This window comes from Talpa occidentalis, unplaced genomic scaffold, assembly GCF_014898055.3.
Source record: "Talpa occidentalis isolate TD23 unplaced genomic scaffold, MPIMG_talOcc4v2.1 talOcc4.5, whole genome shotgun sequence".
Taxonomy (NCBI): domain Eukaryota; kingdom Metazoa; phylum Chordata; class Mammalia; order Eulipotyphla; family Talpidae; genus Talpa; species Talpa occidentalis.
The window spans coordinates 95548747-95574484 of record NW_023604861.1 but is presented as its reverse complement, the minus strand read 5'-3'; the positions used below and the strand labels follow the sequence as shown (position 1 = coordinate 95574484).

At 45.3% G+C, this 25738-nt stretch overlaps 1 gene segment (V, D, J or C); it reads left to right on the top strand.

The window, feature by feature from the left end:
• The first annotated feature begins 2809 nt into the window (after positions 1–2809).
• Positions 2810–14019, top strand: LOC129144655 (immunoglobulin kappa variable 1-27-like). The segment is given in 4 exon segments: positions 2810–3062; positions 5912–5986; positions 10724–10806; positions 13786–14019. Coding segments are annotated over 4 exon segments (645 nt in total).
• Positions 14020–25738: the final 11719 nt, after the last annotated feature.

Below are 25738 nucleotides of genomic sequence, written 5' to 3'. Positions count from 1 at the left end.
GGGACACAGAAACCATGGGTTGTTTTTGTGTTCAGGATCCAAACCTGAACCTAGAAGTAGGAAAAAAAAATAGGAAAAGTTCCCAAAAGCTAGCAGATGCGTCATCCACCTTGATCACACCACACCCCACATTTTGTATACCTGCTGTATAACAGTCTCTGTGCTTGACAATTAACAGCCTAGTTTTCCTGATGATATTCCTGAAAATTAATTTATAAAGCTGCATCCTGTGAATTCTAACCTTACATGGCTCTATGAATTTAACTTAGAACTAATTGTAATTAGAAATTTAGCTCTTCAGTTGCTACAGGTATATTTCACATGCTGAATAGTCAGTGATATGATAATAATATCCATGTTGGACAGCACAAATGTATACATTTTACAATTAGAGATAGTTCTGTTGTTCAGTAAGGTCTAAATGGTTACACTATCACTCATGGTGTCCTTGCTCAGAGCACAAGTCTCACCAGTTGCCTGCGGGTGCCACCCCACGGGTGCAATTTTGTGGTTTTCAGAACTGCTCTGGGATGTTTCTCTGAGGAGGGAGGAATAGGGTTGAGATCTAAACCAGGAGTCCTCTGCTTCCTGCCTCACATCCCTCTTGTACCTGTCGGCCCCCTTCTGGTCACCCCCTCTTTTCCAAACCAGGTTTTGGCTTATCAGTGATCACAGGACCTAGTCCCTGCAGACTTGTCACCAACATGGTATGAACACTTCTTACCCATCTATTAGTCTTTCATCTTCTACTCCGACTGCTTTTTAAGAAGAGAATCTATTTGTGAGCCTGCGTGGTCTGATCCCTAAGAAAAGTACTGGCATCATGACAAATATCAAAAAGTCTCATACCCTGAGTGGGGACCACATAGAAAATCCTGTAAGCTGCTATATCACAAAACGGGCACTAACGCCACTGTAAACCTCAGACTCAGGCCTGACTTTAGAAACACTGTCAGGGTAAGAGGGAGGCTGTCCTAGTATCTACAGGGAGGTGCTAATGTTGGGATGCATCTCTGGGGGACAGACACCTGGGGGAGCTCCAGTATATATGTCTGAGCAAACCTGCCAGTGTCTGTGTCCTGTGTCTGCAAGTGGCTGAGACCTCCCAGCTGCCACAACTCTGTCCTCAGAGCCACCCCCACCCATCTGAGCAGGGTCAGCCTCAGGAGGCAACTCAGGAACATAGGGACCCCATTTCTAAACTTCTTTCTCTTGCTGGTCTGACTCTGCTGAGCAATGAGGACATAGTCTTCATTAGGAACACCTGTGGACCCCATCTCCAGCTCCTTCCCTGACCCCAGAAGAGGGTCAATGTGACCCTCATAATCAGCCTCAACATTGTTCAACCTGAAATCAGCAAAAAGCAGAACCAACCCTGAGTTCCTAATTTCTTGTCCTGGCCCTGACATGGTGCTTGTTAGCACAGGCAGCGGGTTTGGATACATGTCTCTCACCATCAGGAGTCTGACCTTCCTCTATAGGAGCAAACACTCCTTGCATGTCATATTCTTGCCTGGGACCTGTGTTGTCTCTGGGAACTTGTCAGAGATTTAAGGCTGTGAGATAATCTTCGGTCTTATCCCCCCTGTTCACATCCCTCCTTCCTCCTTCCTCCATCAGCCCAACACCCCTCAGCTCCACACAGAGCATGTCCCTGCACCCCTGAGTGGAAGCTTCAGTGTGTCTGGTCCCACCTCCTTTTCTGAGTCCCCCCAGGTCAGCCTGTTTCATACACAGGCTGAGGCGCCTCAGAATGAGACCATGGAGAGTCTCACCATCCTGCCCTCTGCTGTCCTGAGGCTCTGCCTCCTCCAGGAATCCCGTGCAGGAGGGTGGGGGTGGAAATAGGACACACAGTAGGATGTGCTCAGAGGCCGCACATGGGGGCAGACATGGCATGGAGGGCAGTGTTTTGGCAGCACGAGAAGAGAAGGCAGCTGGGTAGGGAGAACTTGCCTCACCCTGAACTAGAGCTGCTATCTTCTGGGATCTGGAAGAGACATAGCAATGGGGGAATGTGCAGGTGCAGGGACACAGTAGACTCCAGGGATCACTGAGGAGTTGGTCTGGGAGGACCTCAGTTCAGAAGGGAGCACCTGGTAGGGGGTGAGGATGAAGGACATGAGCTACAGTCCAGGGAGACCAGAGCGTGTGCTCGGGTCTGTGTGATGACACAGCTCTGGGGAGGGAGGAGACTATCAGATATCGGGGGAGAACACCCTGACCTTGGGGCCAAAGTGTACCTGATGGGACAGGGCCTCAGACATGGGGTGGGGGGGACAGGGCTTAGCAACCCCTGACAGTTTTTATTGCCCTTCTATATCAATGCATTTCTCTCTAATAGTGAAGGCAGTTTCTCACACAGACTATCCTTTAATTATAGCTTAAAGGAACCCTCTTTGACAACCGTAATATTCACACAATCAAAATATGTTAATACAATTTCTTTCCCTGCCTCTTTGCTGTCACTGAGATCAGCCCCTGCAGCTGTGCCCAAGGCCCCGCCCCTGCTCATTTGCATGTTTCCAGAGCACAGCCCCTCCCTCCACACTATTCATAGTCTGCCCCAGCCCCTGAGGGTCAGTCCAGTCAGGACCCATCTGGACATGAGGGCCCCCGCTCAGCTCCTCAGCCTCCTGCTGCTCTGGCTCCCAGGTGAGGAAGGAAACACCAGGAGCTCATCAGCCCCGGGTGGGCAGGACCCCTGGCCCTCAGGGAAGCCCTCTGATGACATGATTAACATGTGCTTTTACATTCCCATCTCAGGGGCCAGGTGTGACATCCACCTGGCCAGTCTGGCTCATCAGAGATGAGCCAGTCTCCACCCTCCGTGTCTGCATCTCCAAGAGACAGAGTCACCATCTCCTGCCGGGCCAGTCAGGGTATTAGCAGCAATTTAGCCTGGTATCAGCAGAAACCAGGAAAAGCTCCTAAGCTCCTGATCTATTATGCAAACAGTGTGCAGCCTGGGGTCCCATCCCGCTTCAGTGGCAGTGGCTCTGGGACAGATTTCACTCTCACCATCAGCAGCCTGGAGCCTGAAGATGCTGCCAATTACTGCTGTCAGCAGCATGATAGCTACCCTCCCACAGTGACACAAGCCTGAACAAAAACCACCCAGGGAAGCAGATGTGTGAGGCTGGGCAGCCCCAGCTGCTCCTCCTGGTGCCCCATCTATGGAGGCGGCATCTCAGATGTCATCACACAATGAAGAACTGGAAGGTTCTGGTAGAAGGGCCAGGCAGGGAGACTACTCTTCTCTTTCTCCTCCTTAGACCAGCAGAACAAACATGTCAACATTTCTGCTGATTTAATAAAGACAGATATGATTACTCCCTAACTGTCTGCTTGTGAGATCACTCAGGATCATACAGTAGGAGAAGAATCAATATAGGTATTTTGAGCAAGACCTTTCTTTTACAAATTACTTTTTTTAAAGAGTATTCTTAGGTTACCGGAAAAAATTAGCAAAATGTATGGAAATCCCATAGCAACCTTGCCCCACACAAAAGTAATATACCATCTTTTCTGCTTTCAATCTCCCCCACCACAATGGTACATGTGTTATAATTGATGAACCCAAACCTGTAGTTTACAAGAGGAGTCACACCTGGTAGGATTTGGACAAATTGACAATGACATGTGTCCACCATGACCGTGTCCTACAGAGCAGTTTCACTGACCTCAATATCCTCCACCAGTTGACCCTTCCCTCCAGCCCCTGACACCACTGATGTCATTACTGTCACCTTCCCCTTCAGATGGAATCACATGGCATGGGGCTTTTCTCAGATTGACTTGCCCCCTTAAATTGAAATTCTTCCATATCCTTTCACAGCTTATAAACTCATTTCTTTTTAGTGCTGAATAATGTCCCATTTTCTGGATGTGTCATAGTTTATATGTTTACCACAAACTGAGGGATCCTGGACACTCCCAAGTTCTGGCATTTATGAATAAAGCACCATAAACACTGTGAGCAGATTTTATGGGACACCAGCTTCACTGTTTGGGGTAAATATCAAGGAGTCCACTCGCTGGATCATATGGTAGAGGAGGTTTCATCTTGTAAGAAGCTTACAATCTGTGGTCAAAGTGCCCCTGCGTCCTCACAGCAGGTATGGAAGACTCCTGCACCCCACTGCCAGCCCAGGGCAGAGCTGTGCTCTAGATTCAGGCCTCCCAGCAGGGCTACATTGTGTGTCACCACTGATTTTGTTGCAATTCCTGATGACATGTGAGGTGGAGCATCTATTCATATGCTGATTCAAGAGTGGTATTACTTCTTGGTGGGGTATCTCTGAAGGACATAGGTCCAATTTTGGGGGGTTTTCTTTGTTCTCTTATTGTTGAGTCTTCAGAATTTTTTATATATATTAAATAATAGTCCTGTATAAGATGTCTTTCACCAATTTTTTTCTATTTGTGTTTCCTGTTAGGAATTGTTTTACTACAGGGAGTTAGAATTTAATGCACAGTCTCTTAATAGACTGTAGGGGATTAATCAGGGAGGCAAATACTAGAAATGGTGATTTTCTGTTGTTTCCCTAGAAGCCAGAACACATCATCTACTGGATGGATAAGTTGCCTGCTCTTGTGGTCTTCAGATCTTTCTGGAAAGCCCAAGTTGGGGAACTGGCGCTCTAGCTTGTATGACTTTCCAGACCTCACCTTGTCCTTCTCTACCTGCAGGTGTGATATGTCCCAACTTTTCCCCTACCTGTTGGTGGGTTATTTCCATACTGTGAATGGAGAGAATGCAGCTATTTCTGATAACCTAGTCTCACTTTTTTGCATTTATGCTCATAATTAGAATGACTGAATCAAATGGCAGTTCTATTTGCAAGTTTTTGGAGTAACTCCACCTATTTTTCCAGAGTGGTTTCATCAGTTTACTTTGCCACCAACTATATGTAAGGGTTTTTTGATGATAGTCCATAAAAGGGTGCAGTGATATCTCACTGGGGTTTTGATTTACATCTCCTAATGATTAGTGATATTGATCATGCTCTCATGTAAATAGGGTTGATGCTTCGTATATGCTCTTTGAAAAGACACCTGTACAGTTCCACTATTTTTAATCAAATTGTGTTTTTTCTTGTTACTGAGTTGTATGAACTCTTAATAGATCTGGTATATTACACTTTTATCCAATATGTGACTTGCAAATACTTTCTCCTAGTCCATAGGTTACCTTTTCACTTGATTGATTACTTCTTTTTTGTGAAGCTTTTTAGACTGATGTGGTTCATTTCCTGATTTTTGCTTTTGTTGCTTGCACTTTTGTTGACATCTCCAAAAACTCATTGTCACTGTTAAGCAGTTTTTTCCCTAATTTTTCCTGTAGGAGTTTTATTCTTTTACATAAGTCACTCTTACATTACTTATTTAATTCATTTCAGATTAATTTTGTGAGTGGTATAAGATTGGGATCCAATTTTATTTTCAGCAGGTGGTCATCCAGTTTTCCCAATAACATTTGTTGAAGAGACTCTTCTGCCCATTGAGTGTTCTTGGCTCCTTGAAGCTAATTAACTACATATTTGGAGGTTTATTTCTGGATTCTCTACTGTTCCATTGGTCTAAGTGTCTGTTTTTATAGCAAATACCATAAAGGACACTCAAGGCTGACTGGTCTCACTCTCTGTCCAGTCCTGTCCCTTGCAACTGGATAAGACACTCACACATAGATTATCCTCCCGGCACCACTGCAGGAGCAAACATTTCCCCACTTACATTTCCTCCAAAGAGTGAGGATATTGTGTTCTCTCTCCTCCCAAGAGGTTCCTGTGTCCCCCTTTGGGCTCTCTCCACCCAGCTGGCCCCAGGGCATTTGCATGAGGGTCCCCAGGGAGGAGCTGCCCTTGCAAGTCTGAGCTAAAAGGCCAGCTCTGATCTTGCCTTGACTCAGGGGGCTCCTCAGTTCAGCTTCTCAAAATGAGGTTCCCTGCTGAGCTGCTGGGGCTGCTGATGCTCTGGACCCCAGGTAAGGCAGAGGGGAGAGGAGAAAGGTTATGAGGTGGAGAGGCTGAGCCCAGGGTGACCACACCTGTGTATTCTATACACACTTTCAACACATATGTCTGTTTCTGGAAAGCAGCAAGAAATATTCAAAGCTGTGAGAATTAGAAAGTCTTACTACCAGAGACCTGTGCTCCAGTGAGCACAGAAAGAGGGAAAGGTTGTAGTAGAATTCTAACCCCCCTCACCACATAGGCCTTAAAATTTGTTTTGAAAGTGGTTATTTTTGGTGTCAATGTCACATAAAAATGATACAGTATGAAATAATTAGCAAAGGACAATCATAAAAAGGTGCATAAACTTTAACCTTAACCTTATATTTTCTCTAGTCACTTTAGGATCCAGCGGGGATGCTGTGTTGACCCAGACGCCCCTCTGGCCATCGTCCCTGGGGAGCAGGTCTCCATCTCCTGCAGGGCCACTCAGAGCCTCCAACATAGTAATGGAAAAACCTATTTGTATTGGTACCTGCAAAAGCCAGGCCAGTCTCCAAGGCGCCTGATCTATTGGGTTTCCAACAGAAATAATGGAGTCCCAGACAGGTTCAGTGGCAGCGGGTCAGGCACAGATTTCACCCTGAAGATCAGCAGGGTGGAGGCTGAGGATGTTGGAGTCTATTACTGCCATCAACGTAGCCATCACCCGCCCACAGTGGTTGAGCCCTAAACAAAAACCACTGTGTTTAGCCACCCCAGCTGCCCACACATGCTGCTTCTCTGGGGAGCAGGCTCAGAGGCTCTGTGTGTGTGGAGAGAAAGATGATGGGGACTCAGGGGACTGACTAAGGCTCAGGGTTCTGTACCCTGGCTGGCCAACAGGCCCTCCCTTTCCTGGCCCTGTGTGCACACATCCTGGGCCTGCACAGCAGCAAGAAGATGCAAGGATTTCTGAGCCCCAGTAAGAACAAAGGGGGTGATGAGTAAGTCACCCTCAGGCTCCCTGTCAGTGTGGTCACATCAGCATGGAGCAGACAAGGGGGAGGGGAGATAGCACAGAATGAATACATGTTGAGATTTTGCAGTTTGGGGTGTATACTTAGTATAATATTTGATTATATTCAGAAATTGATATTTTCCCCTTTTCTCAGCTTCCTACTCCATTTTGTACTTCATGTCCTCACTTGATAAATGTCCTTAGATCACATTGCACACAAAATATCCTCAGGGGGAGTATGTCTGAGAACAATTACTAAAAACATTCATACTTGAGTGCCCACTCAAATTCTATAAATTCATAGCAGATTCAAGATCCCAATGCTATTATACAAAGTCTTTGATCACAATACAATGACCTCTTTTTCAAACAAAGGGTAAAACCTTGTAATTCCAATAGTTAGGTTTCAAAATGAAGATAAAGGGGAAGGTATAAAGCATAGAACTTGTCCCAGATAGCACTGCAAGAACACAGAGGGTATGAGAGTGAAAAAATATATGTTGAACCAAAAGTGCATTCAGGGACTCAATCCTGCTTGGTTCTACTCCTTTCCTGTGCTGTGTGGCCCAGGCTCTGGTGTTGGCTGAGGGTGGTGCATCTGTATCCTGAGGGACAGGGGTGTGTGGTTTGCTTTAGACTCTTGGTCTGACTTGGTGTCAGGGGGATGCTGAACTCACAGAGTGAGTTCGGACATGTCCTCTCAAGATTTTGCAGCACACACACACACACAAACACACATCTGAGCATGTTAACCAAAATGGATCTCTAGTTTGCATGTATCCTGCCTCTGACATCTGAAGTGCCCTGCCTTCCAGAATCTTACAGGACTGTTTACATCTTAGATGTGAGAGGAACAAAATTGATAAGTCAAAAGCAGTGAGAGTGTCTCCATCACAGGTCTGGATGCTTCTGCTCCTCTGGGTTCCAGATGAGAATATTTGCACAATGTTAAAGTGGGAATAGTTTAATCACTGGTCTGTAGGCAATGAGCCCATAGACATTGCTCTAGAACATAGGAAACATCGGCTCTCCAGCGAGAATGTTTGTTTGGAACACGAGACACTATGGAGACTTTTGTTGCCATTTTGGGGAATAACGCAGGTGTCCTGGCATAGAGAGGTAAAATCCAGAATCCTCAGTTTCCCTATTTAGATTCCTTTCCCCTAGGTGTGAATCTCAAGTCATTTAACAAGAGAGAAGGTGACTTGGGAGCTCAAGCAAGGGTGGAAAGGTTATATGAACATTGACATTATATGACATTTCCTATCCTGATTGCCGTATAAAACACAGGGGTTCACCACTCACCCTAAGAAGGAATATTCTTTATGCTTATCAGAGACTCTGTTATCTCCTCCCTTATTGCCCAGGGAGACCAGGGCATGTGCTCGGGTCTGTGTGATGACACAGTGCTGGGGAGGGAGGAGACTGTCAGATGTGGGGGGAGCACACCCTGGCCGTGGGGCCCAAGTGGACCTGGTAGGACAGGGCCTCAGACATGGGTGGACACAAGGCTTTGGTGGAGATGAGGTCAGCAGGGAGGATGCTCAGCGTCTAGGCTCTTACATTCCTCACACCACACTCTGCATTGTCCTCCTGTCTCACTGCATCTTGCTGACAGTGATGATAATTTCTCACACCAACAGTATCAGGGAATCAGAAAACATTGTTTTCTGCCATATGTTTTCTGCCTACAAAATTCAAACTGCACTTTGAAAATCATTTCATTTGACTCTCACCATAACATGCCCATGTCCTTCTCTCAGTACTTTTTATTACCCAGAAGAATTTAAGTGCCTGTATTTGACGATATTTCCATTAAATTGTTCATTCATTTAACACTAATTTTTGTGGCTTGATAAGATCAGCAAGAATGCAGATTTCTATCACAGTCTATGACATTTTTGTTAGTGACTTTCACCATATTTGGAGGAAAAATTGCACTCGTTTACTTATTTTTTTTTAAACTAAATTATTTTTCCCAAGTGAAAATCACATTGTAAGAAGTGATATTTCTGGGCCCCCCTCGTGGCACAAGGGGTTAAGACATAACCTACGAAGCTATTCCCAGCCACTGCAGCACGAATTCGATCCCCAGCCAGGGAGCTACCCACATGGCACAGTAGACCTCTCCTATCTCGTCCGCTGCTCCCCTTAGCAGTGTATTTTAGTGGCTCTGCCTGTTCTGTTCCCCACTCTGTCTCTGGTGAATCCTCTCCCCTCCCCGCACCTCAGGCGTGCACCCCAGTTCTTGTATGCATAAATAAATTAAAAAAAAAAAGAAGTGATATTTCTACACGGAAGCTTTAGGCAGGTACTCACTGTTTGCTCCATTCAATAGATTCAAGATACAAAACATCCGTGGGAGAAATTTGAGTTGTGGGTCTTGATTATATAAACACAAATGTCCAGAAAGGGTGATAAAGAGAACATTGTATAAGTTATTTGTGTTGTTGAAAACATTGTTTTCTGCCATATGCCGCTTGTAGCTGGGAAGTGGCGCCACATCCCAGACACGTGATGCTCCCTCATCTATCCTGGTCATAGTCTACACAACCACCAGGGCCACACTCCATGTGAAGACACCCTCCTTCCCCACTCTAGCTCCAGCACCCCATGCTGGGCACCCCCTCATGCACTCCTGCTGTTCTTCCTATCTACTGTGGGCTGGATACCTTTGAGGGTGTCCACCTCCACCCCTGTGTGGTCTCCTCAACCTGCTGGGTCCTGACATCTTGTACCTGCCTCTGCAAGCTGCTGTCTCCTGGGACCCAGAGGAGACGTGCGATGGGGAAACGTGCAGCTACAGGGACACAGTTGACCCCAGGGATCACTGAGGAGTTGGTCTGGGAGGACGTCATCTCGTAAGGGAGCACCTGGGGGAGGAGGATGAAGGACGTGAGCTACAGTCCAGGGAGACCAGGGCTTGTGCTTTGGTCTGTGTGATGACATAGTGCTGGGGAGGGAGGAGACTGTCAGATGTGGGGGGAGAACACCCTGGCCTTGGGACGAGGTGCATGTGGTGGGCCAGGGCCTCAGACGTGGGGGGGACACAAAGCTTAGGTGGAGATGAGGTCAGCAGGGAGGATGCTCAGTGTCTGGGCTCTTACATTCCTAACACCACGCTCTGCATTATCCTCCTGTCTCACTGCATCTTGCTGACAGTGATGATAATTTCTCACACCAACAGTATAAGGGGAATCAGTGTAGAAGAAGAGTCTTTGGCCTCAATAATAACCATATAATCAAATAAAAGCAGCAGCCTGTATAATTTTTTGAGTATCATACTTGATAGGATCTGTATCATATGGAGAACAGGAAGTGAAACATGCCATAAATGTTGAGGAGAACAAAAGAACACTACACTCATAGGATAGTTCACTGATTCTGTCTTGTGTTCTTCGGACAGAAATGCTTTCTCTGCAGGCAAATTTATGTTGCATCTGTGCTACTGAGATGATCACCGCCTGCGTCTGTGCCCACTGCCCTGTCCCTGCTCATTTGCATGTTCCCAGGGCACAGCCCCTCCCTCCACACTATTCATAGTCTGTCTCAGCCCCTGAGGGTCAATCCAGGCAGGACCCAGCATGGAGCTTAGGGTCCCCCTACGCCCCCCCACCCGCTCAGCTCCTCAGCCTCCTGATGCTCTGGCTCCCAGGTGAGGAAGGAAACACCAGGAGTTGAGCAACCCCGGGTGGGCAGGACCCCTGGCCCTCAGGGAAGTCCTCTGATGACAGGATGACAGTGTGTGTGTTTTCTGTTTCCATCCCAGGGGCCTCGTATGAGATCCAGATGACCCAGTCTCCATCCTCCATGTCTGCATCTCGAGGAGACAGAGTCACCATCTCCTGCCGGGCCAGTCAGGGTGTTAGCACTAATTTACACTGTATGAGCAGAAACCAGGGAAAGCTCCTAAGCCCCTGATCTATGCTGCATCCAGTTTGCAGCCCGGGGTCCCATCCCGCTTCAGTGGCAGTGGGTCTGGGACAGATTTCACTCTCACCATCAGCAGCCTGGAGCCTGAAGATGCTGCCACTTACTTCTGTCCGCAGCGTAAGAGCTTCCCTCCCACAGTAATTAAATCTCTGAAATCTACCAACTTCCTAGACCTCAACCACCACCTGACACTCCAACATTTCTTCCCATCACTCTAATCCTTACCTTTATATCCAAGTACACCTAGTAGGTGACTCCAAGCAAAACTGTGTCATGAAAGATACTGTAAATAAAAGAGACTTCTCTGCAGTCAGAAATCCTGGAGCATCATGGGTCCAGCCCCAGGTAAGGAGTGAACACGGGGAGGAGCACAACTGACTACAACCACCCAGCAGTTCCTATCCCATTGCCTGCCACAGCCACCTCAACATCCTCAGTGCACCCCTGCTTTTCCAGGGCTTTGACTCATAATCTCTGGCCCCTGTATCTCAAACACCAAGTTTTGATAGTCATGGAAATAATGCTGAAACATTCGCTTGTAACAGAAAAAATAGGTAAGATCCAGTAGAATGGAAGTATTCTTTAGGTCAGCGATGCTAAAATATTTGGACCACCAGTGCGCAAGGCGCACAACATATGTCTAATTTGCATTAAAAAAGCAGTAATTACCATTACTCCACATAATGGAACCTGGGATATTCACTTCTACTCTCATGTACCCCAGTTTATTCAATTTTTTTAGCACATGTCATTAAAAATTTTGTCATTACTGGGCCTCCCCGGTGGCGCAGCGGTAGAGCGCTGGATTGCGAAGCTGCCCGCGGCCTCTGCGACGCCGGTTTGATCCTTGGCTGCTCCCCGGCCACCGGAGGAAGCTCCCACATGGCGCGCAGACCTCTCCTGCCGCCCGCTGCTCCCCTCAGCAGTGTACCTCGGTCCTTCTGCCTGCTCTGCTCCCCGCTCTGGCTCTGGTGAATTCTCTCACCCTCCCAGGCTTCTGACTGTACCCAGTGCTTGTATAAACAAAACAAACAAACAAACAAATTAAAATTTAAAAAAATTAAAAAAAAATTTCGTCATTACTAACATTATTTCTTGAGCCAAGATTTCATAAATTCTTCCATTTTACAAATTACTACCATGGAGAACATATTTCTTAGTGTGACATACAGAAAATGATACAGAGAAAAGTTGGAAAAAATTGTACTGGAGCAGGCTCCAAATAAATGGTAATACTTTTTATTGATTCTAGTGTTTAGCTACTATTAGTAAAAAAGTGAAAGATTTTAAAATTGAATAAGAATTAAATAGCAAGAAGAACAGCATAAAACATGGGAATGACAACGCTTTTTAGAAAAGCTTTTGATAATGGGCCTGGGAAAAAATGCAGTGTAAGGTCTGCAGGGTCTTGAAAGTATATCTGAAGAGTTGATCTCAGATCAACCAACTGTGCTTAAGGGACTTGTGACCCAGTTAGTGAGGCGCAGCACTGGGCACTGCCTGTGGATGGAATGCCCCCAAAACACAGTAGCTATAGTTACTTCCACAAATACAGAAACTGAGGCAAAGAGACTGTGAGATGTGGTTGATGTCACATGGCCAGGAAGTGGAGCTCCCAGATGATCTGATTTTAGGTCCTGCTGTGTTAATTGGTCAACAATGGCTATGAGGGAAGCTCTCACTGCTGAATGTGTGTGTAGACATGACTTACGTGGAGTTGCACTGGCAATGTGGTTTCATTGTCATGGAGATCAAGGAAGGGGAAGCAAAAGATTTTACCTGCTTTAGGGAAAAAGCAGCTTTATAAGAATGAGAATTAGAGCCAGAGTATGTGCTAGAACATGCTTGTTATTCTTTGCAAGGAAAGACTTTGGACCCAGCAGTCACGCTCATATGTGTACAATACTAGAAACACTGGGAAACCCCTAGTGAACAGAAGTTTTTCAATAGGCAGCTAGGTCTAGTGAGATGGATGCATCATGAAGAATGAGGGGTGTGGAGATGGCAGGATTGCCCCAGCAGCATACCCCTGCCACTCTAGCTCACCCCCTGTCTCCAGTGTGTCTTCAGGTGTCATGACACTGGGGGCTCAGAGCCTGGTCCCGCTCATCTGTGCGATGGTGACTATCACTGCAAACATGTTGCCAGACCTAACTCAGTGTTTGTGTCTCTATGGATTCCTACAAAGAATGAGGCAAATCATGGGCCCTCAGGAAAGGTCACTGATGAGCAAAAAAAGGTGTGTCAGGAAGATCATTGTTGATAAAGCCCTTAATAAAACCTGATCCAGTCATGCACCAATGGAGATGTCTGGGAATACTGGAGGACAAAGGAGAAATGAGAAAAGGCATCTATTATGTTCAGGCCTGTACCCAACACCCTTATGTGAGCCTGAATATAATGTGAGGATGGCTGCTCAAGTGTAGAGAAGGGGAGGCCTCTGGTCTCCGCAGCTGGAGGCCGGGTTTGCCCTGCCCCACTGCTTTGCATGCCCCCCAGCCCGCCCTGCTGCCCAGAGCCCATATCAGTGCTGGGCAGACTCTGGGCAAGATCTGCCTCAGCCAGGACACAGGGGACCATGGAAGCCCCAGCACAGCTTCTCTGCCTCCTGCTGCTCTGGTTCCCAGGTTGGGGCACCCGGGATGGTTCTGTTCCTCAGAGGACATTTTGGGTTGTGGATTCCCAGGACCTGGCTCTTTGCTCTGCAAGACAATAATGAGAGCTCACTGTTGATCAGCCTTCCTGCTGTGCTGGGAAGACAGTGGTGAAGACAGAGATTACAAGGGTGACTTCTGTGTTTTATTTCCTATTTCAGGTACCACTGGAGAAATTGTGATGACACAGACTCCAGCCTCACTCTCATTGTCTCCAGGAGAAACAGCCAGGATCACCTGCAAGGCCAGTCAGAGTGTTAGCAACTACTTAGCCTGGTACCAGCAGAAACCTGGACAGGCTCCCAGGCTCCTCATCTATCGTGCATCCAGCAGGCCCAGTGAGATCCCAGCCCGGTTCAGTGGCAGCGGGTCTGGGACAGACTTTACTCTCACCATCAGCAGCCTGGAGCCTGAAGATGCTGCCACTTACTACTGTCAGCAGTGGAATAGTTCCCCTCCCACAGTGACACAAGCCTGAACAAAAACCACCCAGGTAGCAGATGTGTGAGGCTGGGCAGCCCCAGCTGCTTCTCCTGCTGCCCCATCTGCTGAGAGCCTGTCTTAGAAGCAGCAATGTTTGAAAGTGACAGTAGGCTTTTCATAGAAGGGCAAGGAGGCTCTTTGGAGTCCTAAGTTTCCACCTTCTGGGCCTTATCAGCACACACAGGACAGAGCCTGTGCTGATTTAATAAACACAAAGATGATTACACCAGGGAACCTGGCAATGGCATCCGTCAAGGCTCATACAGCAGGGGAGGAGCCACTCTAGATAGTCTGAATAAGGGTTTTATTTCTTAGTACATGAAATTTGAATCTAGAACTATAACGTTTTAAAGTCTAAGGAGTGTGAGACTAAGGGAAACAGATGGTAGAAATGGGTGACTCTTGTGCTCCCCTAGAAGTCAAAGCACTTCTGTCATTGATACATAGGTTGCCAAACTGGGTGGGCCTGAGACTTTTCTAGCCCAAGAACCCCAGGAGTGGGGGCTTCTGCTGTCAGTTGCCTGGAGCACATCACCAGGCGACTCTTCCATCCTCACCTCTGTAATATGTCTGCCTCTGGGAGCCCCTAGGAATCAGTGACTCCTCCCCTCCTGACTCAGTCTGGTCACTGAACAACTCCATAAGCCAATCACAGTGTTGAAAATGTGTTTCTAGAAGAGATGGTGATGGCTTGACCACAGAGAGCCATGTAGAGCCACTGTTTCTATTATTCAGAATATTTCTGGTAAGAGATTAGCACCCAGAACACACTTGGATGTGCTCCCGACTGCCGTCAGCAAGACTGGGTCATAGCAAGCAAACAACAACATTAAGTATATTGTAAAAAGAAAATTAGGAATTTGTAGGAAATATATAGTAACCACTTGACAGTCAGGTGAAAACACTTTCTTTACAGAAAAAAATGTAAATGTGTTAGTGGCATTATTTTACCTCTATGTGAAAATACCTTGCTGCTCAAGATTTGTTCAGAATTCATCAACGTCATCACTTTCAGTGATAAGTTGATTGGTACAAACATGAAACTGTAGGCACGCTCTAGACTTACTAAATGAGAATCTGCTTTTAACAGGATGACAGGTGATCAACAATATTAAGGGAGATTTATTTCATCTAAAAAATTGTCTTTGTCAATGAAGTCATTTGTATACTTTTTACTTAAAGTCATTTTTGAAAAGATACACCTAGATTTACTTTGAATTAACACAAAATTATCTTAAACAATACTTTTTCAAGATAATAAAAGATGAAAAATATAACTGTTTGTCAATGACATGATAAAATTCCCTGATCTTTGAAACATGAGGAATTATCAAGATGAAAGACTATGTCAAAACTGGGTACATATACTTGATTTCAAGTCTTACTACCTACTTTAAGGAAGCAGCAGCTTTAGAGGAATGAGAATTAACACCAGAACATATGATCCAAAGAGCTGCTCAGTCTTTATAAAGAAAGACTTTGGGTCCAGCAGCAACCCCCACATGTGCACAATCTGAGAAACACTATGAAAGTCCAATTGGATTCCATCTCAATCAGGCCTGTAAACAGAAGTTTTTCAATTGTTTAAGAACAGGGAGCTGGGTATGGTGGGATAGAAGCTCCATGTAGACTGCATAGGGGGCTGGGGGAGGGTCCAAGGGATTGCCCTAGCAGTAGATGTGCCGGGCTCTGAGCAGCACCCTCTGTCTAAAGTGGAAGGTGTCAATACACTGGGGACTCTAGCCTGGTTCTGCTCATCTGTGCGATGGTGACTATCCCTACACCTATGTTGTTGGACCTAACTCAGTGTTTGTGTCATTATTGATTCCTACAAAGAATGAGGCAAATCAAAGGCCCTCAGGAAAGGTCATTGATGAGCAGAGGAAAGGTGTGTCAGGATGATCATGACTAACAAGCTCCTCAATCCAACCCAATCCAGGCATGCACCAAGGGAGATGTCCAGACATACTGGGGGACAAAGGAGAAATGAGGAACAGACATCTATTTTGTTCAGGCCTGTACCAAACACCCTTATGTGAACCTGGGATATAATGTGAGGGTGGCTGCTCAAGTGTAGAGAAGGGGAGACCTCTAGTCTCTGCAGCTGGGGCCCTGCTCCCCCACCCCTGCTGCTTTGCATGCCTCCTAGCTTGCCCTGCTGCCAGGAGCCCATATCAGTGCTGGGCAGGCTCTGGGCAAGATCTGCCTCAGCCAGGACACAGGGGACCATGGAAGCCCCAGTGCAGCTTCTCTGCCTCCTGTGCTCCTGCTCCCACATGGGGACATCCAGGATGGTTCTGCTCTCCAGAGGACACTTGGGTTGTGGATTCCCAAGACCTGGCTCTTTGCTCTGCAAGCACGATAATAAAAGGTGTGGGTCATCAGACAACCTGGTTCTGCTAGGAAGACAGCGAAGATAGGGTTTACAAGGGTGACTTGTGTGTTTTCTTTCCTATTTCAGGTACCACTGGAGAAATCATAATGACACAGTCTCCATCCTCCCTATCATTGTCTCGAGGAGAAAGGGCCACGATCTCTTGCAGGGTCAGCCAAAATATTTATAACTACTTAGCCTGGTACCAGCAGAAACCTGGACAGTCTCCCAGGATCCTCATCTATGTTACAACCAGCAGACCCAGGGACATCCCAGCCTGCTTCAGTGGCAGCGGGTCTGGGAGAGACTATACTCTCACCATCAGCAGCCTGGAGCCTGAAGATGCTGCCACTTACTACTGTCAGCAGAGTAAGAGCTCCCCTCCTACAGTGACACAAACCTAAACAAAAACCATCCAGGGAGCAGATGTGTGAGGTTGAGCCTGTCTCAAAAACAGCCAAGCTTTGAATGTGACAGTAAAGTTTTGGTGAAGGGGCAGGAGGCTCCTGGGAATCCTTAGCATGATGTTCAGATGTAATTAAATCTCTAAAATCGACCAGCTCTCTAACCCTCAATCACTACCCAAGAGTCCAACATTTTTTCCCATCCTCTAGTCCTAAGCTTTCCATCCCACTTCATCTAGTAGATGACGCCAAGCAAAACTGTGTCATGAAAGATACTGTGAATAAAAGAGACTTCTCTGTAGTCAGAGATCCTGGAGCATCATGGGTCCAGTCCTAGGTGAGGTGTGAGCACGGGAGGAGCACGGCTGACTGTAACCACCCAGCAGTTCCTATCCTATTGCCCACCACAGCCACCTCAATATCCTCAGTACACCCCTGCTTTTCCAGGGCTTTGACTCAGTACATCTTTGCTGCCTGTATCTCAAACACCAGGTTTTGATAGTCATGGAAATAATGCTGAACTTTTGTTCATAATAGGAAAAATCAGTAAGATCTAGTATAATGGAAGGATTCTTTAGTGATGCTAAAATATTTGGATCACCTGTACATTATGTAATCAATGTAGTCCTAATAAATAGGGAAAAAGAATAATAACTGTTACTTCACATAATGGAACCTGGGATTTTCAATTCTAATCTCATTTACCCTAGTTTTTTTGATTATGCAAGTATATGTTTTTGAAAAATTTGGCCATTACTTCTTGATGTATATTGCAACATTGTCCAATTTTACATATTACTACCATAGAGAACATACTTCTTAGTGTGACATATTGAATATTATGTAGAGAAAAGTTTGAAAGCAATGTACTGGGGTAGGCCCCAGATGAATGATGAAAATTATTATTGATTAAAATTGTTTGGCTACATTTTAGAGAAAAAGTGAGAGTAAAAGTTGAGTAAGAATTAAATAGCAGGAAAGACAGCAATATAACATGTGAATGACAAAGCCTTTCCTAGGAAGGCTTTTGATAATGGGCCCTGGGAGGAAATGCAGTATAAAGTCTGCAGGGTTATGAATAGTGCTTTTGAGCGATACAGCTCAGGTCATTGAATTAATTTGAGGGACTTGTGACCCTGTTAGTGAAAGGAAACACTGGGCCCTGTCTACTGATGTAATGATCGCCGAACATACATAAATGGAGTAGCTACAGTTATTTCCACAAATATGGAAACTGAAAAAGAAGATGATGAAGCATGATTGACATCATACAGCCAGTATATAGCGCTCCCAGATGAACTGTTTTTGGGACTTGCCATGTTAACAGGTTGACGATGTCTGTTGGGGAAGCTGTCACTCCTGAATGTGTGTGTAGAGGTGACTTGTCAGGTGGAGTTTCTTTAGCAAAGTATTTCATGGTCATGGAGATCAACAAAGGGGAGCAAAAGAGTTTACCTGCTTTAGGGAAGCAGCAGCTTTAGTGGAATGAGAATTAGTGCCAGAGCATGTGACCCAAGTTGCTGCTCAGTCCTCAGGAAGAAAGATTTTGGACATGGCAATTACCTCCACATGTGCACAATTCTGAGAAACACTGGGAACCCGGATGGATTCCATTTCTATCAGGCAAATAAACAGAAGTTTCTCAATTGTTTGATAACATGGAGCCCTATGGTAAAATGAGGCTCTGTTCTGAATAGGGGCCATGGAGACAGCAGGATCCCCTGAGCGGTGGACCCACCTACTCTCAGCAGCAACCCCTATCTTCATGGAACTGGTGTCAGCACGTTGCGGGCTCAGAGCCTGGTCCTGCTCATCCGTGCAATGATCACTGTCCCTGGACCCATGTTCCTGGACCTAACTCTGTGTGTTTTTGTAGATTCCTACAAAGAATGAGGTAAATCGAGGGCCCTCAGGAAAAGTCACTGATGAGCAGAGGAAAGGTGTGTCAGGAAGATCATTGATGGTAATCTCCTCAATCCAACCTGATCTGGTCATAAACCAAGGGAGATGTCTAGACATATTGGGGAACAGGGAAGAGATGGGACAAAGTCATCTGTTATGTTCAGGCCTGTACAAAACTCCCTCCATGTGAAGCTGGGATATAATGTGAGGGTGGCTACTCAAGTGTAGAGAAGGGGAGGCCTCTGGTCTCTGCAGCTGGGGGCTGGGTTTGCCCCACCCCCACTGCTTTGCATGCCCCCCAGGCTGCCCTGAGCCCAGAGCCCATATCAGTGCTGGGCAAGCTCTGGGCAAAATCTGCCTCAGCCAGGACACAGGGGACCATGGAAGCCCCAGTGCAGCTTCTCTGCCTCCTGCTGCTCTGGCTCCCAGGTGGGGGCACCCAGGATGGTTCTGTTCCTCAGAGGATACTTTGGGTTGTGGATTCCTGGAACCAGGTTCTTTGTTCAGCAAGACAAATGGGAGCTCAGTGTTGATCAGCCTTCCTGCTGTGCTGGGAAGACAGTGGTGAAGACAGAGATTACAAGGGTGACTTTTGTGTTTTGTTTGCTATTTCAGGTACCACTGGAGAAATTGTAATGACACAGACTCCAGCCTCACTATCATTGTCTCGAGGAGAAACAGCCAGGATCACCTGCAAGACCAGTCAGAGCGTTAGCAACTACTTAGCCTGGTATCAGCAGAAACCTGGACAGACTCCCAGGCTCCTCATCTATCTTGCATCCAGCAGGCCCAGTGACATCCCAGCCCGATTCAGTGGCAGCGGATCTGGGACAGACTTTACTCTCACCATCAGCAGCCTGGAGCCTGAAGATGCTGCCACTTACTACTGTCAGCAGGATAGAAATAGACCTCCCACAGTGATAGGAACCTGAACAAAAACCACCCAGGGAGCAGATGAGAGGAACCAGGCAGGCACAGCACTCCTCCTAGAGCCACATCTGCTTAAAGCTTGTCTCAGAAGCAACAATGTTCTGAGGCTTCAGCAATTTTTGGTAGAAGAGGCAAGAAGCTCCTTGGAGCCCTCAGTCCCCACCCAGGGCCCTAGCTGCACACATAAGCAGAGCCTCTGTTGATTTAATAAACGCAGAGATGATTACACCAGGTACCAGGCAACTGTATCAGTTGGGGGGAGAAGCCACTGTGGATAATCTGAGTAAGATTTTTACTTTTTAGTATATGAAATTTGTGTCTAAACTATAACATTTCCATGTCTAAGAACTGTGAGACTAAGGGAAGCAGATGATAGAAATGGGGACTCTTGTTGCTCCCCCAGAGGTCAGGGCACTTCTGTTGCTGAGATACAGGCTGCCAAACTGGGTGGACCTCAGACCTTTCTGGTCTGTCGATGAAGCCTGAGAGAAGGGCACTGATGCTTTCAGCTGCCTGGAGCACCTTACCAGGGACCCTCCCGTCCTTCTCTCTCCTGTCCTGTGTCTGCCTCCATGAGTCCCTGGGACACAGTGGCTCCTTCTTTCCTGACTGAGTCTCCTGGGGGGCCCATCAATGAACAACTCTACAGGCCATGAAAGAGGCAAACAAGTTTTGGAAATGTGTTTCTGATGTGATGGTGAGGGCTGTGCAGCAGATCGCCCAGTAGAGACGCTGTTTCCGTAATTCAGAATATTTGCAGTGAGGGACTAGCACCCAGAACACACCTGGATATGCTCCCAACTGCCCTCAGCAAAACTGGGTCATAGCAAGCAAACAACAAAAACAATATTGAGAATATTGTTAACAGAAAATAAAAATTTAATTTGAAATACAGAGTAATCAATTGACAATCAGATGAAAACACTTTCTTTACAGGAAAAAAAATGTAAATGTGGATGGTGCATCATTTCACCTCAATGTGAAAATACTTTGCTGCTCAAAATTTGTTCTGAATTGATCAATATTATCATCATCACTGACAAGATTATTAGTACTAATGTGAAAGGGCAGGGGCCACTCTAGACTTACTAAATGAGAACCTGCTTTTTATCAAGGTGACAGTTTACCTATAAATTTGGGGGGTTTTACTACAACTAAAAAATTATCTCTGTAGATAAAGCATTTAACAAAATTTTACTTAAACTCTTTGTCGAAAAGACACACCCAGATTTACTTTCTAATTAACACAAAATGAAATCAGAGAAAACTTTTTCAAAATAAACAAAGATGAAAATATATTTGTCAATTACATGATAAACTATCTTGATCATTAAATGGATTTTCAAGCCCTCTCTGGTGGCCCAAGAGGTTAAGTCTCATCACTATGAAGCTATCCACAGCCACTGCAGGACGAGTTCGATCCCCTGCTAGGGAGGTACACACATGGTGCAGCAGACCTCTCCTGCCTTGCCAGCTGCTCCCCTCAGCAGTGTATTTCAGCAGATCTGCCTGTTCTGTTCCCCACTCTGTCTCTGGAGAATCCTCTCACCCCCACACCTCTAGCCTACACCCCAGCTTTTGTGTACATAAATAAATAAATAAATCTTTAAAATATATAAGTGGATTTTTGAAACATGAGCAATGATCAAGATGAAAAATATGTCAAAACTGTGTAAACATACCTGATTTCAAAACTTACTGAAAAGCTACAATGATCAAGTCAGTATGGTGATGAAGAAATAACAGACACATCAATGGTTCAGAAAAAAGAACCCCAAAATAGTAAACATGAACATAGTGGGAGGAAGGTAGAATGTAGACACAATCTTTACATCAAAAACCCAAAATAGCTCAAATTGATTAAAGACCTGAGTGTGAAATGAAACATGACACAAAATTCCTAGAATATATAACAAAGGAGAAAATTTCAATGACCTACGATAAGAATGTGACATTTTAGATACATAACAAAGACAGGATCTATGAAGAAAATAAACACTAATTTGCCTTTCATTAAAGTAAAAACTCTTGCTCTGAAAAATACTATGTAAAGTGAATTAGAAGATGAGTCTCATGCAGGAAGAAAATATTTGCAAAAGACACATCTAATAAAAGACTGTGATCCAAAGTAAATGAATGAGCTTAAAACTCAACATTAAGAAAACAAGCAACTAAACTTTAAAAAAGTGTCAAAGACCATTAACAGATACCTCGCCGATTGTTTAGGAACAGGGAGCCAGATCTGGTGGGATAGATGTCCCATGCAGAATGGGGAGTGGAGAGACTGCAGGATCACCCCTACAGAAGGCCTCAGGCTCTGAGCACCACCCCCTTTCTTCAGGGAAAAGGTGTCAGTACATTGGGGACTCAGCGCCTGATCCTGTTTCCTGTGGAATGATGACTAACCCTGCACCCATATCACTGGACCTAACTCATTGTTTGTGTCTTTATGGATACCTACAAGGAATGAGGCAAATCGAGGGCTCTCAGGAAAGGTGTGTCAGGAAGATCATTTCTGATAACCTCCTCAATCCAACCCTATCCAGGCATGTTCCAACGGAGATGTCCAGACATACTGGGGGACCAAGGGAGAAACAGGACTAAGGCATCTACTATGTTCAGGCCTGTACCAAACAACCTCCATTTGAACCTGGTTATAATGCGAGGGTGGCTGCTCAAGTGTAGAGAAGGGGAAACCTCTGGTCTCTGCAGCAACAGGCTGGTTTGCCCCACCCCCGCGCTTTGCATACCCCCAGCCCACCTTGCTGCCCAGAGCCCATATCAGTGCTGGGCAGGATCTGGGCGAGACCTGCCTCAGCCAGGACACAGGGGACCATGGAATCCCCAGTGCAGCTTCTCTGCCTCCTGATGCTCTGGCTCCCAGGTGAGGGCACCTGAGATGGTTCTGCTCCTCAGAGGACATTTTGGGTTGTGGATTCCCAGGACCTGGCTCTTTGCTCTGCAAAACAATAATGAGAGCTCAGTGTTGATCAGCCTTCCTGCTGTGCTGGGGAGACAGTGGTGAAGACAGAGATTATAAGAGTGACTTTTGTGTTTTTTTGCTATTTCAGGTACCACTGGAAAAATTGTGATGACACAGACTCCAGCCTCACTATCATTGTCTCCAGGAGAAACAGCCAGGATCACCTGCAAGGCCAGTCAGAGCATTAGCAACTACTTAGCCTGGTACCAGCAGAAACCTGGGCAGGCTCCCAAGCTCCTCATTTATTATACAAAAAACAGGCCCAATGGCATCCCAGCCCGATTCAGTGGCAGCGGCTCTGGGACAGACTACACTTTCACCATTAGCGGCATGGAGCCTGAAGATGCTGCCACTTATTACTGTCAGCAGGCTTATGGTTTCCCCCCACAGTGATACAAGACTAAACAAAAACCACCCAGGGAGCAGATGGGTGAGACTGGGCAGCCCAGCTGCACTTCCTCATGCCCCATCAGCTGAGAATCTGTCTCAGAAGCACCAGTGCTTTGAAGGTGACAGTAAAGATTTTGTAGAAGGAGCAAGGAAGCTCCTTGGAACCTTAATTCCCTCCTACTCGGCCCTAGCAGCTCACACAGGACAGAACCTCTGTCCTGTGTCTGCCTCATGAGCCCCTGAGAAACTGTGGCTCCTCCTCTCATGATTGAGTCTCATCATTGAATGACTCACAGGGCAGTCACAAAGGCATAATGTTTGGAGATAAATTTCTAGAAGTGATTATGGGGGCTAGATAGTAGATAGCCTGGTAGAGCCTCTGTTTCATTATTCAGAATATTTCCACTGAGAGACTAGCCTCTAGAACACACCACGATGTGCTCCCAACTGCCACTAGCAAGACTGGGCTCAGAGCAAGCAACAACAAAAACAATATTGAGAATATTATAAATAAAAAATCAGAAATTGCATGAAATAAAATCACTTGGCAATCGGAGAAAAAAACGCAAATGTCTATGGTACAACAACAATAAAAATATTGAGAATATTATAAGCAAAAAATCAGAAATTGCATGAAATATAATCACTTGGCAATCAGAGAAAAAAATGTAAATTTCTATGGTGCATCACTTACCTCAACGTGAAAATACCTGCTGCTCAAAATTTGTTCTGAATTCATCAACATCATCATTGTCATTGCAAAATGATTGATACAAACATAAAGGAGCAGGCCCACTCTAGACTTATGAAGTGAGAATCTGCTTTTTAACAAGATGACAGGTGATTGACAACAGGTGATGTACATGATTCAAAAGCTATATTTCCAAGAGTATATTTACTTCAGCTAAAAACGTTGCCTTTGTCAATGAAGTCATTTCGAAAATTTTTACTGAAAGTCATTTGTTGAAATGACACAGCCAGAGTTACTTTTTTTAATTCTTTTTTTCTTCCCTTTTTTCCTCTTATTATTTTTAAAGATTGATTTATTCATGCAGTCAAGAGCTGGGGTACAGGCCAGAGATGCAGAGGGTGAAAGGATTCACCAGAGACGAGTGGGGAGCAGAACAGGCAGACTGGCTGAAATACACTGCTGAGGGGAGCAGCGGGCAAGACAGGAGATCTGCCATGCCATGTGGGTAGCTCCCTGGCCAAGGATTGAACTCGTGCTGCAGTGACTGCAGATAGCTTCATGGTGCTGTGTCTTAACCCCTTGCACCACCAGGGAGGCCCCCAGAGTTACTTTTTGATTAATGCAAAATTAAATAAGAAAACACTTTTTTGAGATAATAAAACATTAAAAATATTTGTTAATGACAAAAATACCTCAAAAATTAAATGAGTAAATGTTTTTTGAAACATGAGGAATGACCAAGATGAAAGTCAAAATTGTGTACACGCACTTGTTTTCAACACTTACTGTAAACTATAATAATCAAGTCAGCATGGTGTTGAAAAGTAATAACAAGTCAGTGGATTGCAAAAAAGAACCCCAAAATACAGTCCAATGAACATCAGAGTCAACTGCTCTTTGATAAAGCAACAAAGGAAAAACAATGGAGCAAAGACAAGCTCTCAGCAAATTTTGCTTGAAAAACTGGGCATCCAATAGAAAAAGAACTAAAGGAAGGAACTAAGCAAAAAAAAGAAGCAATAATTGTCATTACTCCAAAATGAAACCTGGGATTATTAATTCTACTCTCATTTACCCTCATTTATTCAATTATTCTAGTATTTGTTACTAAAAATTTTAGTCATTGCACACATTCATTCTTGATCCAGGAATTCATACATTTCCCCCTTTTACAAAACACTACCATAAAGAACATACTTCTTAGTGTGACATTGAAAATGACAGAAAAATTTTGAAAACAATATGCTGGAGCAGGCCCCAAGTAAATGGTGGTAATTTTTATTGATTTTAAGTTTTTGACTTAGTGTTAAAGAAAAAGTGAACAGATGTAAAAAGTTGAATAAGAATTAAATAACAAGAAGAGCAGCAATATAACATATGAATGACAAAGCCTTTCCTAGGAAAGCTTTTGATAATGGGCCTGGGAGGAAATGCAGTGGAAAAGTCTGCAGGGTCTTGAAGCTACATCGGAGAACTGAGCTCAGAAAACCAATTAGGCTTAAAGGATTTGTGACTGTGCTGGTGAAAGGCAGCACTGGTCCCTGCCAACAGATACAATGATCATCCAACATACATAAACGATGTAGCTACAGTTATTTCCACAAACATGGAAACTGAGGCAAGGAGACTGATGAGAAGTGATTGACATCACACAGCCAGTAAGTGGATCTCCCAGATGATTAGATTTCGAAACCGGCCTTGTTAAACAGTCGAAGATGGCTGTGGGGGAAGGTCTCACCCTCAGTGTGTATATAGAGGTGACTTGTCATGTGGAGTTGCTTTTGCAAAGTGTTGCATTGCCATGGAGATCAAGGAAGGGGATGCAAAAGATGCTATCAGTTTTGGGGAACAGAAGCTTTAGAGGAATGAGTATTCGAGTGTGAGCATGTGACCCAAGAAGTCCTCAGTCCTTTGGAGAAAAGATTCTGGGTTCAACAGTCACCCCGACATGTGCACAATTCTGAGAAACACAAGGAAACCTCCAATTGGATTCCATCTCAATCAGGCCTGTGAAAGAAGTTTCTCAAATTTTTAAGAACA